This window comes from Phocoena phocoena, chromosome 3, assembly GCF_963924675.1.
Source record: "Phocoena phocoena chromosome 3, mPhoPho1.1, whole genome shotgun sequence".
Lineage (NCBI taxonomy): Eukaryota > Metazoa > Chordata > Mammalia > Artiodactyla > Phocoenidae > Phocoena > Phocoena phocoena.
The window spans coordinates 18,272,632-18,292,895 of NC_089221.1; the positions used below are offsets into that span (position 1 = coordinate 18,272,632).

Consider the following 20,264-nt stretch of genomic DNA (forward strand, 5'->3'; position numbering starts at 1 on the left):
CTCCATCATTGGTTTCCTGGATTATTTCTATAGTCTCTTAACTGGTCTATTTCTGTCCTTACTCCTTAGTCATTATTCGCCTCAGAAAAGTCAGCGTATCCTGGCTTTACCAAGGGTAATGGTAATTTAGATAGAAATTTGCCACGGTCTTCTCATATCACGATTTAATTCAAGTCCTTTGCCTGGTCTGCAAGGATCTCCATGATGGGACATTCGTCGGCATATTTGACCTCATCTCCAGCTATGGGCCCCTCCATTTACTGTACTCAGTGCCACTGGCCTCCTTGCCCGGTACACTTTCATTTCAGGGATTTTGCAATTGCTCAGTCTTTCTGGAGCACACATCACTCAGATACCATATGGCTCATCTTTTGCTTCCTTCAGGTCTCTGCTGAAATTTTATCCTAACAGAGAAGTCTTTTCTGACTACCTCACTGTAGGAGAGCTACTACCCTCTAAATTGCTTATTTTTACCCTGATTTGTGTTTTGCAAACTTAAATTTAACACTGACAGTGCTTTTAAATTTACTTATTGTCTAACTTCCCTGGTTGAACAGTAGCTGCTTGAGCAGAGTGAATGTGTCTGTTTCCTTCACTGCCCCCCAGAGTCCAGAATGGGTTAGGATTTAGTGGTTGTTGCATCAATGTTCGGTGAATGAAGGAGTGAATTTTAGTTATGGACCCTGAGCTTTATTTAGATAACAAATTGTATGCCAGCAAAATGGGCAACGGTTACTTATCCACTGCAGGAGGAAAAATATATGTATTTATAAACATATATATATATATATTTACTTCGAGATATATTTTCCAGACTATTTTATACATTATATGTAAATCCATTTTAATAAAGGTATGCTATAATTTCACAAATATCACTTTTAATCTAGTTAAAAACTAGAAAATAAAAAAATAAACAAAATGAATGCAAAATAAATAAGACTCTTTCACTCTTTATGACATCTCCATACACTAAAAAGGCAGAAGATATATTCTTCTTGCTTTAGTGATTATGCATAATAAGTATTTACAAAAAGTTGATTTATATGACTGCGTCATTACTTTCAATGATTAATCCACTTTGACATGGTAATATAAAGTTCTATAGTTAGCACACTACTCCCTTTTCAATTGTGTTAAAAAGTAAAAAAAAATGTCATACATTTTCCCAGACTGACACTAAGACATTGATTATTTATTGGCATAGATAGTAAATAAGTGTAAATCAATACAAAATATAAAATCCTATGTGTAAATATAAAATGCGTTCATTGTATCTCTGTAAACATAAATTAATATAAATATATATATTATACACAATGTAACTCTTTTGTATCTCAATTTTACTTTGTAAATATATTTAATTTCAAACTTAAGTTTTATGAATCATTGATATAAAATATTTTCTATTATTTCTCATATTACTAAGAGAATTTATATCTGTTTAATATGAATTAATATCTCTACACCTTTTAAGCATTGTTATATATTGAGATCATTTTTTAAAAATTTTGACAAGATTTTAAGGGATTTGTTACTGAATAGAAAAAAGAAAAACAAGCAAAACCACAACAAAATAATAATGGAATAAACATTTGACACAATTTTTTTTTCTAGGTATACTCTGAAAATTTAGCATAAATGAAAAATTTTGCTGAATGGGACCATGTGATTAAATTAATTTCTAGACAAAGCACAATTTTCTTGCAATAATAGGAATTAAAAGTTGATAAATCATCTACATGAAAACTGTTTCTTTTCAGGATTATTTTTATTACCACATATGTTGTTTCTTTGATAAAATTCAGAGTTCCTGAACAAATATGGAAACAGCAGCACGATTAATGGGACTGAATGTAAAAATACTTTTTGCAGGTTAAAATAATCACAAGTATCAAAATTAAATGTGTATGGTATACCACCTTTTGGGATAAATAGAGTGCACTTTGCTATAATAGGGAGAGGGAAAAACTGTACTAAATTAAATGAAGTTCATTTTTTTGCCTGCACTGTATTATTGGAAATTCCTATAATTTACCTCATTGTTATAGAAATAATCTACACACCCCAAATACAGTCATGATTTTTCTCTTTCTCACATTTACATTCTTCTTTTTCATGACCCTACCTGACAAAAAACAAACTACATACACTGAGATAAGGATTCATTTCCAATATTTTGAATTTTGCTCTCCATCCTCTTTTATATAAAACAATTTAACATTACTCGAGGGCTTCCCACCGCGTTTCACCTTTTTGTCCTCTCCCTCCTTCTCGGTAATTTTTCTCTTCACTTCCCTTGTCATAGCCCCTCAAACCCAGCGCTACCCATTCTCATTCGTCCACTTGCCAGTAGCAGCGCTCGCCCATATCAGAATTCTTCCAGTCTGAGGTCCAGGCTCACAAACAATGTGTGAATTAGATATTTATATTCTCAGAAAAGTAATAAAAGGGGCAAGACCAAGCCTGGTGTGCATAGAGTTTACTTCTAGATCTTATTTTTAAATTAACCTTTTCGTCTGAGTTGATAACATTAAAAAATTAAATTAAAACTAGACTCTGGTAAGAATTTTTTAAGGACTTAAGCAAATTAATAGACCTAATTTTTTCAACACAAAATATATACCTGGTGAATCACAGAATAAAAGTGTCTCTGGGAGTGAATACTTCATAGTCATCTGGTCTTTTTTTAATTTAAAATATTGCTCATTGAAGAAAAATTAAAATTTCTGTCATTTTCAAGTTTTAGTCTTTCTGTTCGTTAATTTTTATTGGGTAATCTACTTTGAAAAACATGTCTATGTACCTTTTTCAGTTTGAGGACTCCTTCTTGTGTATTCTCATCTGTGACGATGTCAAACAAATTTCCCCCATCTCCTGGAACAATACTGTATTCAATTTCCGCATTTTGTCCAAAATCAGGGTCCACAGCTCTTATTCTTCCAATAGCTGAGCCAATAGGGGAAGACTCAGGAACTTTCAGATGGAAAATGCCTGATAAGATATATATAATTTTTGTATACATTGGAGTTAGTAAAGTACATAATAAGATTACCAGCCTTGAAAATATAGTCTACAGAAAATAAATCAACTCTAAAACATAATAGTGCAAAATTGAAAGGCAATTTGCTATCCAGTTAAAGATTATAATTAGGAGTAATAATTTCACTTTTCACTTCAATAAATTCTGCTGTAGAATTTCAATTGGTCATTATAAATAGTAGGAAGTGTTAAATTAAAATTACTGTGAAGAAATATTGTACATACTAACACCATCTAAGTGTAACCAGTATCAAATGTGAAGGTGGGAATACTCATGAAATAAACTGATACTAATGCAAAAGAATCCAGGATACAAGACATAGATTAAAAAGATACATAGATAGATGATAGATAGATAGAAGACAGATATTTAGATATTTATAGAAAAATAAGGCTATGTGTCCTAACACACAACAATATAAAACATATATGTAAATGAATATAATAATAGATGAACTATTTCCTCAATAAGTATAAATCATTAAACTAAAAATTACTTGTAAAATGATAAGTGTATATATTTATATCTGTATTAAATACATGTACATATATTTAATCTACAATGGATTTAAGTATAGTATACTACAGACTAATATTCAACTTATACTTAGTAAATTTTTAGTAGATTCCCTTCCAGGTACTTTTACACACTTTTAAAGTCAGGATATAAAGTTCTCTCTCCCAATTTTTTAACGTTAAGGAAAAGAGAAAAGTAAAATGCTTATTGTGTACCACCAGGCGGAGCACCGACATTACTATAAATTTGATACTGAGTCAGAAAAACCTATAAAAATCTCTATCTATATAAAATATAATAGAATCAAGAAAAATTATGGTATCTCACAAAAATGAAAATATATACATTGTTTAAAAGAGTTTACAAAATTTTGTAAGGTATAACGTGAAGAAAAAAATATGGGCTATTTTACTGATATCTCACCAATATAAATATTAATAGGTTAAACAGGAGTCTGTCTAAATCAAAAAAATGGAAAGAAAGAAAATAGGAGGAAATGCAAATGCTAAAGCAAAACTAAACACAAAAATATAAAGTTTAAATTAATATTGACACCAGTTTAAACTTCTGTTAGTAGATTTTGGATTCTACTTTCCCATGAGTAAAGCAACCAGGGTAATTAATTTGATTTGAAATTCTAGTTACATTTATAGCAATTAAATTCGAAAGGTTTTAATATGTTTTTTGGATGCTGAAGTCCATTCAACAAGCTACATTACAGTATTTCAATTGTTTCCTTTGAGATATGAGAAAAAATAATCATTCACATTTTATGAAGATTCTGCCAAATTGTCAATTCTTTATTCCCAGTTATTTTTAGAGGTCTATTGTTGTTTCACAACCGGTTACAAAATTTTCCAATTTCATTAGCCCAGGAAGCACTTAAATCTTGCCATCTGCCTTTCTACCCACTGCCCCCAAAAAGGATATCTACCTTTTGCTCCTATAATGTTAAAATCAGCCTTATTTATATCCATCCAATGGACATTACCTCAACGGGACATATAATATATTTAGTCTCAAGAGAGCTAAGTATTTACCTAAAATTGTTTGTTTCCATGTAATAGACAGAAAGTAAATTTTACAGTGGTATAAAATACTTGCTTAATTAGTTAACTTAATAGTTAATTAACAGTATAACTGCCTTCAAACAAGATATGAGAAATCTCTCTAAAAGAGAAAATGTAAATATTAAATAAATAAATAGATACCAAATAAAAATACTTCAAGTGGCAACAATGGAGTGTTATGTAGACATTATAAAATAATTTTGGTTGAAGAATTCATATTTATCTATCAAACTAGCAACTTTTCATAGACTATAATTATGCTTCATTAGGCTTTATTCCCTAAACACTTAAGAGAGTGCTATCCTATAGAGTTGTCCAATGTTTGTGAACTCAAAGCAGGGTTTGAATGTGAGAAAACACGAGCAAAGAAAAAGAATAAAATTATGGGTTACATTGTATACCCATTGCCTCCAAAAAGGGTAAAGACAGATATCCAAGGGGAATTTGTCTGAGTTCAAATAGCCATGATTAGTAAGCAAGGCATAGTGTGGCTTTTGCAACCTAGTTTCTATACAGCATGTGTTTCACAATAGCCATATTAAACTCTAATCCTACTGAAGCACTCCTGAGATATTAGCAAACAGAAGGATGCCTGAATTCCTGTTTAACGTGGCAAGAAAGCATGTGACACAGTTATATAAAGTTGTACTAAATTTCTCAGTGACAAATTCCAAAGAAAGAGGACAAGGCATAGAACATGTGAAGTATTTTTTATTTCCTTTTTTCTTCCTTTCTTAGCACCTATGATTTACCAGAAATGTGTCTACAACCTTTGTGTCTCATTGTGTGATTGTGATATTGAAATGAAGAAACACCAAAAGCCTTGAATCTATAGTGTGATCTGTCATGGTCTAATCTAACAGTACATCAGTAAGTGTTAGGAAAGTTCTTGATTTTTTCCAAATAGAGCAGTGGAGGTCTATGTTGGAAAATAAATGCTCCTCTAACAGGATATTTAGTTAGGAAACATGACTAAAAATTACTGAAGACATAGCTAGCAGAGATTTGAGAGAGATAGGGAGCTGTCAAGTGTAGTGGATTTCAAGTTAAAAACATGGTCAAGCAGTGCATGATAGTGATGGTGTTGCATCACTGGGGAAAGGGGAGGGTTGAATGGAATCTTTAGGAAAATATGGGCATCTAACGTAAAAGCTTGGAAAATTTCTGCTTACTTTATCCAAGTTATTCGGGGGGAGCAACTTTAGGTTACGTGTTAGGTTTATGAGTTCGCTTTTCATTTGAACATTTAAAAGTAAAAATAATAGAATCAAAAAATCAAGGGAAATAATCTAGTCTGGTGTTATCACTTAGGCTTATGGTTAGTGAAGGTGAAGAGTTTAGCCAGAATTGAGACCTTTCGATGTCAGAAAAAAATTTAAACTCTGAGAGGCTAGCTAAAGGACATCAGATAATACAGACCATAGATGAAAGACTATATGCCTTTTCAAGACTATAGGCTTAGATATGACTCTTATGTTTTATAAAAGAACATTTTACGAGGCTAATAACAATAAATGTGAAGACAGCCATACTTTGCAATCCTCTATCAATATAAGTTAAATAGCAGTTTTAGAAAAAGTTGTCAGCATGTAGTTTGCCTGCAAAATTCATAATTATCTAACAGCACTGGAAAACTTGTCATTAAATTGAAATATTAGTCTTGTCCTAAAAAGATGGAATTAATAGCATTCAACTAACATGCCCTACTAAAATTAAGATATAATAGAAGTAAAACAGTGTTCTCCACTTACATCTGTTTTCTACATTGATGTTTTAGTGTACATAAAACAAACACATAGAGAGCACTGAATTTTCTGTTCTTTGCATAACAGATATACATTGTAGTAAGGTGGAAGATGCATTCATTAAGACAAGCATTTCTCAGTAGAACATTGTAGTTGGCAATAAAGTCTACAGAACATGGAACAAGTCAGAGAAACTATGCATTAGTCTTGTCAGATTGTTTAGGTTCTGTCATTTTATTTCCAATGACTTGACATTTTATCGTTTCTAGAAACTCAACAGCAATAAAGCTAGGGTCATTAAGATTAATTCAAAACTGAAGTAACTCTTCACCTGTGCCAAAGTTGGATCGCTTATGATGTACCATGTAATTACACTGCCATCATTTTCTGGACATCCTACTTTTGACACATATGAAACATCTTAATGGCACTACCTCTACAACACACATTATGATAGAAGACAGGTAACAAGAAATTATTCACAGAGTCAATAAGAATATATACTTACATAGTTATCAAATATGCGTGCTAGGCTGAATAAAAATAACCATGTTCCCATAGAAAAGGAGAAAACTGCATGTAGTGAACTAAGGTAGAATTATAGTTATCAAATTCTCTAGCTTCTTACAGGTAATGTGCCCTGTTAATTCCAAAGGTAAAAGTATTTGTTACTTAATTATAGGCTAAGTGGGCATCCTCTAAGTAACTAATGCTACTCAAAAAGTTATACTTTGATTATTAGAACTTGCACTGTGTGTGTGTGTGCATGTGTGCACATTCATTAATACCTAAGGACAAAGGTTATATATTTTCCTTCCTTTTTCTTTGAGAAACTTTCCAAGTATTGATGAAAACACCAAAAATATATATTTACTTAACAAAATACAAATTAATATGTTACAGTTTAATCAGAAATAAAGATTATAGGACCTGAATAAATACATTAAATGAATGAATGAATTATACAGTACTGTGACAACATTCAGCCATAAGAATAGAAAATAAAAAGAAGATGGAATAATCCATTACAACTTCTCTTTTGAAATACATTTTATTTTATGCTTATAGTAATAACTAATCTAAAGCTACTGAAAAACAATACATAAGAAGTCAATGTTCAGCTGCACATAAAATGTATCTATATGTAACAAATAACTAAGTTGGAGGTAATTAGGCCTAAGTAGAAATTATTTCAAATTGATAAGAATGTTAAACATTTTTAAGAACTTGAAAGCATATACTTGAGACCACTTAAGGAGGTGATTACTTGAAATATTATATTTACATTTCAACTTTAGAAAATAGAGAGGAGAATCAAGATGGCAGAGTAGAAAGGACTTAAACTCATCTCATCATTTGGGCACACCAAAATTACAACTACTTACAGAGCAACTATCTATGAGAACAACCTAAAGTCTTACAGAAAAGATTTTCTGAAACTAAAGATATAAAGAAGGGACCACGACAAGATGGGTAGAAGGGGAGGAGATAGATTATACTCAAGACCCACACCCCCAGGATGATAACTGGCAAACAGGAGGGAAGTTACAACCACAGAGTTTGAAAATCGAAACACAACATTCCAAAACCTATGTGAAACAGCAGAAGCAGTTCTAAGTGGGAAGATTATAATGGTATAGGCCTACCTCAGAAAACAAGAAAAATCTCAAATAACCAATCTAAATTTACACCTAAAGGAATGAGAAAAAGAAGAATAAGCAAAACTTAAAGTTACTAGAAGGAAGAAAATAGCACAGAGCCAAGAAGAAATAAAGGAAATAGAGGTTAAAAAAAAAAAAAATATATATATATATATATATATATATGTATATATAGAAAAGATCAATGAAACTAAGATTTAGTTCTTTGAAAAGATAAATAAAATTTATAAACCTCTAGCCAGACACATCAAGAAGAAAAGAAATTAAAATGAATAAAAACAAAAATGAAATGGGAGAAGTTACAAATGTCACCACAGAAATACAAAGGATAATAAGAGATTATGACAAAAAATTATATGCCAAAAAATTGGACAACCTAGAAGAAATGAATACATTCCAAGAAGCACTGCATTCTTTCAAGACTGAATCAGAAAAAAATAGAAAATCTGAACAGACCAATTACTAGTAATGAAGTCTAATCTGTAATCAAAAAACTCCCAATAAACAAAAGTCCAGGACCAGACAGCTTCACAAGTGGATTTTACCAAACATTTAAAGAAAAGTTAATATCTATTTGTCTCAAGCTATTCCAAAAATTTGAAGAGGAAGAGACTCTTCCAAACTCATTCTGTGAGGTCAGCATCAATTTATAGGACTATATCCCTGATTAACATAGATGCAAAAGTCCTCAACAAAACATTGGCAAGCCAAATTAAACAATACATTAAAAGGTTCATACACCATGACCAAGTGGATTTTATACCAGGAATGCAAGTATGGTTCTAAATCCACAAATCAATCAATGTGATGCATCACATTATCATAGGATAAAAATCATATGATCATCTCAATACATACAGAAAAACTTTTGACAAAATTCAACATTCATTTATGATAAAAACTATTAACAAAGTGGGTATAAAGGAAGCATATCTCAACATAACAAAAGCTATATATGACAAACCCATAGCCAACATCATAGTCAATGGTAAAAAGGTGAAAGCATTTCCTCTAACACCAGATACAAGACAAGGATGCCCACTCTCACCACTTTTATTCAACATAGTATTGGAAGTCCTAGCCACAGCAATCTGACAAGAAAAATAAGTAAAAGAACATAAGTAAAAGCACCAAATTAGAAAGAAAGACATAAAACTGTTATTCTTTTTAGATGACATATCTTATACATAGAAAATCCTGAAGACTCCACCAAAAAAAAAAAAAAAAAAAAAAGAAAGAAAACTATTAGAACTAATAAATTAATTCAGTAAAGATGTAGGATCCCAAATTAATTTACAGAAATTTGTTGCATTTCTACACACTAATAATAACTGTTGGAAGAAAAATTAAGAAAACAATCCTCTGTACAATTTGATCAAAAAGAATAAAATACCTGGAAATAAGTATAACCAAGGAGGTGAAAACCTGTACTCTGAAAACTAAAAGACATTGATAAAAGAAATTGAAAACTTACAAATAAATGGAAAGATATACCATGCTCATGGATTAGAAGAATTAATATTGTTAAATATTCTACCCAAGGCAATCTACAGATTTAATGTAACCTTATTAAAATACAAATACCATTTTTCACAGAACAGGAACAAATAATCCTAAAATTTGTATGGAACCACAAAAGACCGCTAATAGCAAAAGAAATCTTGAGAAAGAAGAACAAAGCTGGAAGTATCATGCTCATGGATTTCAAACTTTACTACAAAGCTACAGTAATGAAAACAGTATGGTACTGTTAGGTCAATGGTACTGTTAGATCAGTAGATCAATGGAACAGAATAGAGACCCCCCAGAAATAAATCCATGCACTTATGGTAAATTAATCTACAACAAAGGAGGCAAGAATATCCAGTGGGGGAAAGATCACCTCTTCAATATATGGTGCTGGGAAAACCAGACAGGTACATGAAAAATAATGAAACTGAACTACTTTTTCACATGATATACAAAAATACACTCAAAATGGATTAAAGACTTAAATTTAAGACCTGAAACCACAAAATTACTAGAGGAAAACATAGGTGATGTGTTCTTTAAAATCTATCTTAACAATATTTCTTTGGATATGTCTCCTCCAGCAAGGGAAACAAAACCAAAAATAAGCAGATGAGACTATTAAAAAATTAAAAAAACACACTTTTGAATTGAAGATATTTCCAAATGGTATATCCAGTAAAGGGTTAATACCCAAAATACTTGAAGAACTCATAAACTCAAAAAAAAAAAAAAATTGAATAATAGGCATAGGACCTGAAAAGACATTTTTCTGAAGAAGTACAGATGACCAACAGGCACGTGAAAAGATGCTCAACAACACTTATCATTAGGGAAGTAAAAATCAAAATCATGAGATATTGTCCCACACCTGTCTGAATGGTTATCTCAAAAAGCCAAAAAATAAGTGTTGATGATCCAGCAATTTCAATTCTGGATATATACCCAAAGAAAACAAAAACACTAATTCAAAAAGTTATATGCACCCATATATTAATTGCAACATTAGTTACAATAGCCAAGAAATTAAAGCAACCTAAATGAACATCAAGAGATGAATGGATAAAGAAGATGTGGTACATATATACAATGGAATATCACTCAGCCATAAAAAGAATGAAATCCTACCATTTGCTACAACATGGGTGGATTTACAGGGTATTATACTAAGTAAAATTAGCCAGACAGTAAAAGACAAATATCATATGATCTCACTTATATTTGGTATTTAAAAAACAAAATAGAAAATAAAACAAAACAAAAACAGACTCATAGACACAGAGAAAAAACAATGGGTGGTTTCCAGAGGGGAAGAAGGTGATAGGGATGGGCAAAATAGGTGAAGGGAATTCAGAGGTGTATACTTCCAGTTATAAAATAAATAATCACAGTGTCATTGTACAGAGTAGGGAATATCATCACTGGTACTGTCATGGCTTTGTATGAGGATAGATGGTCAATAGATTTACTGTAGTGATCTTTTAGTGATGAATTTAAATGTCAAATCACTATGTTCTAGACCTGAAACTAACATAATATTGTATGTCAAATATATGTCAATTTATAAAAGTGAACTATTTTTTGATACACGCTACAAAATGGATTAATCTTTAAAGATACTGTGCTAAGTTAAACAAGCTAGTTATAAAAGATTACATATTGTATTACTCCATTTTATGGAGTGTACAGATAAGTAAATCTACAGAGACAGAAAGTAGATAAAATTATGCACAGGAGTGGAGGATGCAATTGAGAGGAACTGGGGAATAACTGCTCATGGGTATGTGGTTTCTTTTTGGAATGATAAAATATTCTAGAATTAGTAGAGATGGTTGCACAACTTTTTGTGTATAGTAAAAAGCACCGAATTGTACACTTTTAAAAAACAACATAAAAACTTCATAAACAAAAACAAATAAATAAAATTTAGAAAATAAATGCATATTACTATAAAACTGTTGATTCAGTGATTGAAGTCAGACATTAAATTGTTCAAATAGTGATCTTGTGTATATGTGTGTGTGTGTGTGATTTACCGTCTAATTACAGAGAGGTAAAATGTTGCTTTATAAATATTTTAGTGTTTTAATTACTTAAGCAAGTATAATAGCACACAAAATGATCTTGCCTTATCTATGGAAAATAAAAAGGTAATAAAAGAAAAAAACATATCTCATATGACCATGTCTCATATTTCATAGAAAAAAATAATATCATAGAGGGGATAGCTCAGCTTCCTGAACTTTTAGACTATCCCACATCATGTTACCATTAGTCTAAAAAAGTACAACATGCAAAATGTAATAAAAACCTTATTTTTCCTTTGTCTCTCACTGTTCCTTTAGACTTTCTTCATTGCCAGTATGCTTTGCCTTCTCTGTTCATTTTCAAATAGTAGTCTTATGTTGACTTTAATTACCAAAATCTAGATCTGGAAATCAGAAATTTCCAGTATATCATATTAATTAGTGATTTGATCCATGTGCAAAATTAAGACTTCTCCTGTCTGCCAGTCCACCCCCAAGCCAAACTGGGCCAGTGCAGATGGGGCTTTAGTTTGGAAATGGATGGCTTGACAGGCTTTGCCTTGTCTCATCATTCACTTGCCAGTATTGAAAATTCCAACCAAACCAATTCCAAATGAACTATGAAACAAAAACCCATTTATGTTACTTAATGATTGTCAGAATAAAAAGTGTTCCTGATTCTCAAAAATATGTATTTTTAATATATGTGATTTATATAACCACTACTTCCATTACGTAGTAAACATGATGTAGATCTTGGCAAGAGTGCACAACGTTTCAAGTGCATCAATAACCTTCCGTTGTGCATTCATTTTATGGAGTACATTTAATATTCCCTTAAAACCTCCATTAATCATGTAAACCTTTCTTTTGTCCTTGTCTATGTAATTTCTGACCCACCTAACAAAACATAGTAGATGGATAATTCTCATTGATATTGCCCAATAATTTCACAAAAATGGGTCACACCTGAGGTTTTATTATAAATTATAAATATATTCAACATCTTACAAACTAGGCCTGAAAAATGTTTGAAATTCAAATTCACCTGGGAATACTTATTTAACCAAGAGTTTGATTTTTCACAGATTTTTTTGAAACATTGCGAGACTAGTCTAGAAAATAAACTTAACCAAAATTAATTTTTTCAATAGCACCAAATTCATTGATCTACAAATTTTATTTCTAAATATTCATCATGTGTTAATGCATTAATGTATGTATACAATGATTTAAATTTTCTTTAATTGACTGTATTTTATAATTGAACACTACATATCTCTTCCCTATCTTGTTACTTATGCCTAAAATGTTTCATTTCCCCACTGCTCCTAATCCCCCTTTACATAAATTCTATTCTTCATTCTTTCAATGGCAACTTCAAGTCATTTTTTGATGAAATTTTTTCTTGTTTTTGCACTTCCATTTTTTCACGATTCTTTAAATAATACATTATATTTTTTCAATGGTCTAAAATATTTTGGTACACATTTGCTCTTCCACTGGCTAACTCTTCTTAGAGGTTTCAGAAATCAATATTGATATTAATTCCTTCTACATCCTCTCAGATCTGCTCTGTAATGATTTGGTACCCATCTTACACATTTGTATATTATCATGTGCATAAGTCTATCATTCATTTTACTTCAAATAGTATAATTCTCCATTATACACAGAGCTGCTTGAGGGAAGAGATTAAATTTTTATGCCTTTATACATACAAAAAAATGATATAGCCATTTTTGCATTTACTTTTCTATAAAACTAGCAATCCATGAAACATTATTTGTTAAAGGATATAATTTATTGTGTCCAAAATTTAATAAAATAGATATGTGCAAAATATTTTGTTTCCATGGTTTTAGTATTATTTATATCATGTTTAACTTTCATAAATACTGTATAAGTCCAATTTCTTTGCCTATATAAATGCTAAGACCAATAATAAGGCAAATATGAAATAGATTTAAACCATATGACATAAATGAGAATTTAGGATACCTTCACAACTGTGGTTAAAAATATACACCATTGTCAGAAATATATGTATTAAAGGTTTGAGGTGGTGATTTTTAAGCTCCTCTTTATACCTTTGTTCATTCCGCCTCCTAGATTTTCTTACATTCAACATTAAAGAATTATGCCCTCTTTAATCTGATTAATTTCATGCATGCCTCAAGTTTCCTTTGTCACTTCTATCATTAAATGTCTCTCGGAAATGTTTTTTGACTCTGACTTCTCTTTGAGGTTCCCTATATTTTCAGCCATGATTTGCTCATTTCCATTCAAATTTCAGCATATCAGCAGAAAAACCATCTCCTACTTAAATAATTTCTTCACATGCTCTTTATCTTACTTATCTCTGAATCCAATAGATCACAAAGTCCTTTCCATTCTGCTGCTGTGTATTTCTCAATTCTGGCTGTTTGTTTATTCCAAAGAACTGCCCTGGGTTTGTGCCACATCTCTCTACTTCAGTGTTTACCAACTTAACAAAGTTAGTTTTTAAACATATTGATTTATGATATTGCCTCTCTACTCAAAAGCACACACATACATACATACATAAATACATGTGTATAATTCAGGAGTGAGGCACTCTTAACCAACCTTCTCTCTTTCAGTCTGTTAAATTCTTACTATATATTTCTTCTTAAATGCTATATCCTTCATATTTCCTAATAATCCCAGCTAGATCTAATAACTGTATAATATTTATGCCAATAATTATTCTGATCATATTCCTATTATGGAATTTTACTGTGGTTGTAATATATTTATACATATAGATATTTGTCTTATAGAGTGCACTGTTGACTGAGAAAAGTAAAGATAGTATTATTCAATTCATTCAATTCTCTTAAGAATCATGAACAAGTATGAATAAATACATATATATGATTGTATAAAAGTGGCAGGAATTTTTTTAACATCTTTATTGGAGTATAATTGCTTTACAATGGTGTGTTAGTTTCTGCTTTATAAAAAAGTGAATCAGTTATACATATACATATATCCCCCTATCTCTTCCATCTTGCATCTCCCTCCCTCCCTCCCACCCCCCCATCCCACCCCTCTAGGTGGTCACAAAGCACCGAGCTGATCTCCCTGTGCTATGCGGCTGCTTCCCACTAGCTATCTATTTTACGTTTGGTAGAGTATATATGTCCATGCCACTCTCTCACTTTAACCCATCTTACCCTTCTCCCTCACCATGTCCTCAAGTCCATTCTCTGGTAGGTCTGTGTCTTTATTCCCATCTTGCCCCTAGGTTCTTCATGACCTTTTTTTTTTTTTTTCTTAGATTCCATATATATGTGTTAGCATACAGTATTTGTTTTTATCTTCCTGACTTACTTCACTCTGTATGACAGTCTCTAGATCCATCTACCTCACTACAAATAACTCAATTTCGTTTCTTTTTATGGCTGAGTAATATTCCATTGTATATATGTGCCACATCTTCTTCATTCATTCATTTGTTGATGGACACTTAGGTTGCTTCCTTGTCTTGGCTATTGTAAATAGAGCTGCAATGAACATTGTGGTACATGACTCTTTTTGAATTATGGTTTTCTCAGGGTATATGCCCAGTAGTGGGATTGCTGGGTCGTATGGTAGTTCTATTTTTAGTTTTTTAAGGAACCTCCATATTGTTCTCCATAGTGGCTGTATCAATTTACATTCCCACCAACAGTGCAAGAGGGTTCCCTTTTCTCCACACCCTCTCCAGCATTTATTGTTTGTGTATATATATATATATATATATATATATATATATATATATATATATATTTTTTTTTTTTTTTTTTTTTTTTTGCGGTACGCGGGCCGCTCACTGTTGTGGCCTCTCCCGTTGCAGAGCACAGGCTCTGGACGTGCAGGCTCAGTGGCCTTGGCTCACAGGCCCAGCCACTCTGCAGCATGTGGGATCTTCCTGGACCGGGGCACGAACCCGCGTCCCCTGCATCGGCAGGCAGACTTTCAACCACTGCACCGCCAGGGAAGCCCCGTTTGTATATTTTTTGATGATGGCCATTCTGACCAGTGTGAGATGATATCTCATTGTAGTTTTGATTTGCATTTCTCTAACGATTAATGATGTTGAGAATTCTTTCATGTGTGTGTTGGCAATCTGTATATCTTCTTTGGAGAAATGTCTATTTAGGTCTTCTGCCCATTTCTGGATTGGGTTGTTTGTTTTTATAATGTTGAGCTGCATTAGCTGCTTGTGTATTTTGGAGATTAATCCTTTGTCAGTTGCTTCATTTGCAAATATTTTCTCGCATTCTGAGGGTCGTCTTTTCGTCCTGTTTATGGTTTCCTTTGCTGTGCAAAAGCTTTTAAGTTTCATTATGTCCCATTTGTGTGGCAGGAATTTTAATTGACTATAATGTGATTTTCAAATACTGAAATAAAATAAACTTAAGCATTTTAAGCAAACTAGGGAAATGATATTAACAATCATAGCATATATCCTTTACTCTGGGTAAAAGTGTTTAAAATAGTATTACGATTGTAATTGCCACCTCAAGAAGGTCGCTGGCCATCCAGCTCATAAGCATAATTCTTCTGAGAGTCTGCTAATGGGGCAATGGCGCAACCAGGCTACAATCTTTTATACTTTGCCACATGGGAAACAGAACGAAATAAGTCATCAAAAAGTGTCAGCACTATTTTAAAAGGACTCATATACTCATTAGCAAAGCACAATATGATGTGAATAATGATAATTATAGCAATGAAAAATTATTTAAACATTCTATTACTGCTATTTTTCATTTGCTTACATCTGCCCACATAGAGTCTAGTGAAACTCACTAATCACTTCTCATTGGAGAACTGGGAGTGCAAAGTTTTTCACTGAGCTTGCCTTCAAATTGTATTCATTTTGATCCAGTTTGAGTTCAGCCTTAAAGCATCAGTATCTGATATCCGTAAACTCTTTGGAAAACTTCTAAACAAGACGTACAACTGTATATGAGTGCTTAATATGTTAAAAAAAAAAAAAAAAACTTTCAAAATACTTAGTTTAAAATGACTACATTTTGTCGGGCTTCCCTGGTGGTGTAGTGGTTGAGAGTCCGCCTGCCGACGCAGGGGACACGGGTTCGTGTCCCGATCCTAGAGGATCCCACATGCTGCTGAGCGGCTGGGCCCGTGAGCCATGGCCGCTGAGCCTGCGCGTCCGGAGCCTGCGTTCTGCAACGGGAGAGGCCACAACAGTGAGAGGCCCGCGTACCACGAAAAAAAAAAAAAAAAGACTACATTTTTAATACTCAGTCTCCACCCAAATAGGTGGAATTTTGCATGAATCAAAAAATTCTCATGAGGTACAAAATAATTAACTCATTACCTCTAGTTAACGAATAATGAAAAAGCCTTCTGAGAGAATCAACACTTGCTCCTTCATCACAGATTTTCAAGTTGTGCCCTGCAGACGATCTATAACACAATCTACTGGAACACTCATCTATAATTCAGATTTCTGGATTTAAGCTATGTCAACTGAAGCAGAACTTCCCTCGCTGGGACATAGGATCCCAAGGAATTCCTGAGGCAAATACAATTTGAGAACCCCTGGGAGAGCCACTGGTGAATAAGTCCCAGTTTATCGTTTGCATGCCTTATCTTCAGGAAATAGTTGTTTCTTATTTATTTTTATTGAAGTAGACAAAGGCCCATTTGGGAATTAAACTTGAAGTGTTTATTTCCCTTAGTAAAAAGCTAGTTTTATAATGTGTCTTGGCTTATTTTTCAAGAATAGAAATAAGAGTCATCAAATATGACTCATGCTCACATTCTATGTAAGAACTGGAAGATACCTGAATATAAACGCTTTGTATAATTTTTTAACCCCTAAAATTTATGATTTCTAATGCTTTTTTTTTTTTTTTTTTTGCGGTATGCGGGCCGCTCCCTGTTGTGGCCTCTCCCGTTGCGGAGCACAGGCTCCCGAAGCGCAGGCACAGCGGCCATGGCTCACGGGCCCAGCCGCTCCGCGGCACGTGGGATCTTCCCGGACCGGGGCACGAACCCGTGTCCGCTGCATCGGCAGGCGGACTCTCAACCACTACGCCACCAGGGAAGCCCGACTTTTAATGCTTTTTAAACATTTCCTCCCAAATGAGGAGCATATCTAATTGTCATATAACATACATACATACAATATCAAAGATCAACTTATCTAATTTTTTGTCATATTTATATCTTTGGGAGGCACTGACCTAAAAGCCACAGACTAGGTTAAATTATGGGAATTAAACTGTGTATTAAAGTTGATGCTAAATTGGCACCAGTACTAAGTTTGAGAAACATAAGCAAATATGAATTTATATCATTAACACCTTCATATATTAATTTTTTTATTACTATTTAAAACCGACACCCAGTTCCAATTAAGGAAAGCCTTCACTTACATTTGATCTATACAGTTAGATCTATAACACAATCTACTGTTAGATTTGCAGACCAGTTGGTCCACGCCACCCTTCCAATCTCAAATATTTGAGTGAAGCTGAAGTAGTCATTCTCATTTTAATAGTGGTGGAGCTCACATAAGACCCATTATTTTAGTCATGCCTCTTTTGGTATTCTTTCAGAGTAATTGCCACCATCTTCTCTTTCTCATTCTTTCACCTAAAATAGCATATTGGAGGCAGTGATAAGAACAGAAATTCCACCTTTGCCTCAGAGGCATCATTTAGAAACATGCTGAGGGTGTTAACAGTTATTTGTACTTGATCTGCAGGTAGGAAGCAGGCCCTTGGCCAGAGTCTCCAGATAAGTTGGAAGGAGAGATTTGTACATAATTCACTCCCTAACAGTCACAGAAAGAGATTGTGAAAAGAACCGAAGTGATTCTCAGCATACATATATTTACACATTCAGACATATCTTGGGCACTCAAAATCCAGGAAAAATTTTCTCCTATGATATTATTTAAATAAATATATAAATCTATATAAAGTTTTGAATTCTCAAATTATATATATAAATAAATATAAAAATATAAATATGTACAAATATTATATCTAAATATAAACTTAACACATGAACTTATATCTTTAGTAGTCAATCTCAGTTATCCCCACGACAATCAAACTTTGGACACCTGGCAGAACGTGATGGTACATTTTCTAAGGCTGGATCTGAGTAGCTGTCAAAATTCAATTAGTCTTTAATTCTGTATTCGGAATGACTTATTACATGGTTTTACTAAGTAGATATCAGTATCAAAGCTTATAGTTTTCCAGGTATAAAGATGGTAAATGGTAAACAAAGAGAAACAGACTTTGTGCCCCATCTGGATATAATTGGGTTCATGGTTCTAGGTATAATATTGGATACAATTATATGTTTTAGAAAATAACTATTGTACAAATAATATTTTATTGACTTATAACTGAATCAACTGTCCTATAACTAGAAACAGTCAATATAAACATGTTTGGTGGGCATTTGATGAAAACAGATTTACTTTATTTTGTTTATTTATTTATTAGTTTACTTATTTAGGCCTCACTCTGCAGTTGGTTTGCTGGATCTTCTTAGTTCCCCAACCAGGGATTGAACCTGGGCCACAGCAGTGAAAGCTTGAAGTCCTAACCACTGGAGTGCCAGGGAATTCCCAAAAAACAGACTTACTTTAAAATACTGTTTTACTTATGACTAAGAATTTGTCGTAAAATAAATATTAATGTCTTATTTTCTGCATTTGAATCCATTTACCATACAAACAGTTCTCTTAAATGCTTATTATATTGAAAAAGAAAGGAAAAAGAAGCAAACACTTCTTTACATTTCCTACAAATTATCCCTTTTTATGTAAAGTATGAGGGCTTTATTTCACCTAAGTTGTTTTCTTATTCATTACAAAACTATTACACAGAAGAGACAAGTGAGAGAAATATTTTGCCTAATGTGAATTAACCACAAAACTTAATCGATTTGATCTCATAATGTATAATTCAGATCAGCTTGTTAGATGGTTTTGTTATTTAAAATTCAAGTAATGGAAACCACCAGCATTTTGCTGTAGCTTATTTTGACAGATGGAAATCCTCTACGGATGTCCTCGATTATCATAAATGGAAGCTATATGAGTATATGTAAAAGATTTACAAAGAAAATATTTTGTTTTTATATGACTATATGAGCTCTTTTAACATGCCTGGTATTATTTCTATTTCTGAAACAGTATTCCCTCCTTTGTTTGTGAACAGTTCTGTCTGTAGGACTTTTGGGGCAAAACACAGGCATTAAAGGCAAATTGCCTTTTAAGAGGGAAAGTGATAAAAAGTTTTGAAGTCCCTTCATAAGATTAGGTCTTGGGTTCTCCTACCTAGGAGCTGTGTGATCTTGGACAAGTTACTTAACTTTTATTAATAATGTACTCTTGTTCTTTTATTTCTAAAATTGAGAAAATACTATACAGTCATTGTAAAGCTAAATGGGAATATATATGCAAATCATTTTGCATAATGCATGACACATGGTAACTTATTAGTAAATATCATTGTCACCATCATCAAATGAAATTGGCAGGAAATTCTGATGCCTCAGGAACCATCTATTTGGCAACAGTAAAACAGCAAATTATTTACACTTGCATCCTACAAATGGCCATGACATTTAATTTTATTTTCATTTCTAACAGATTTATAGAAGGAAATGGATGGAAATGGGTGCTT

The 20,264-nt window shown here is 32.5% G+C and overlaps 1 protein-coding gene across 2 annotated transcripts in view; it reads right to left on the bottom strand.

Annotated features, from left to right (window-relative positions):
* The window catches only part of CDH12 (cadherin 12), a 274,173-nt gene that overhangs the window by 55,267 nt on the left and 198,642 nt on the right, over positions 1 to 20,264 (bottom strand). For both annotated transcript variants that reach the window (XM_065874328.1, XM_065874329.1), the window contains one exon: positions 2,807 to 2,994. In XM_065874328.1, coding sequence (XP_065730400.1) covers positions 2,807 to 2,994 — 188 coding nt within the window. The remainder of the gene's footprint in view (positions 1 to 2,806; positions 2,995 to 20,264) is intronic.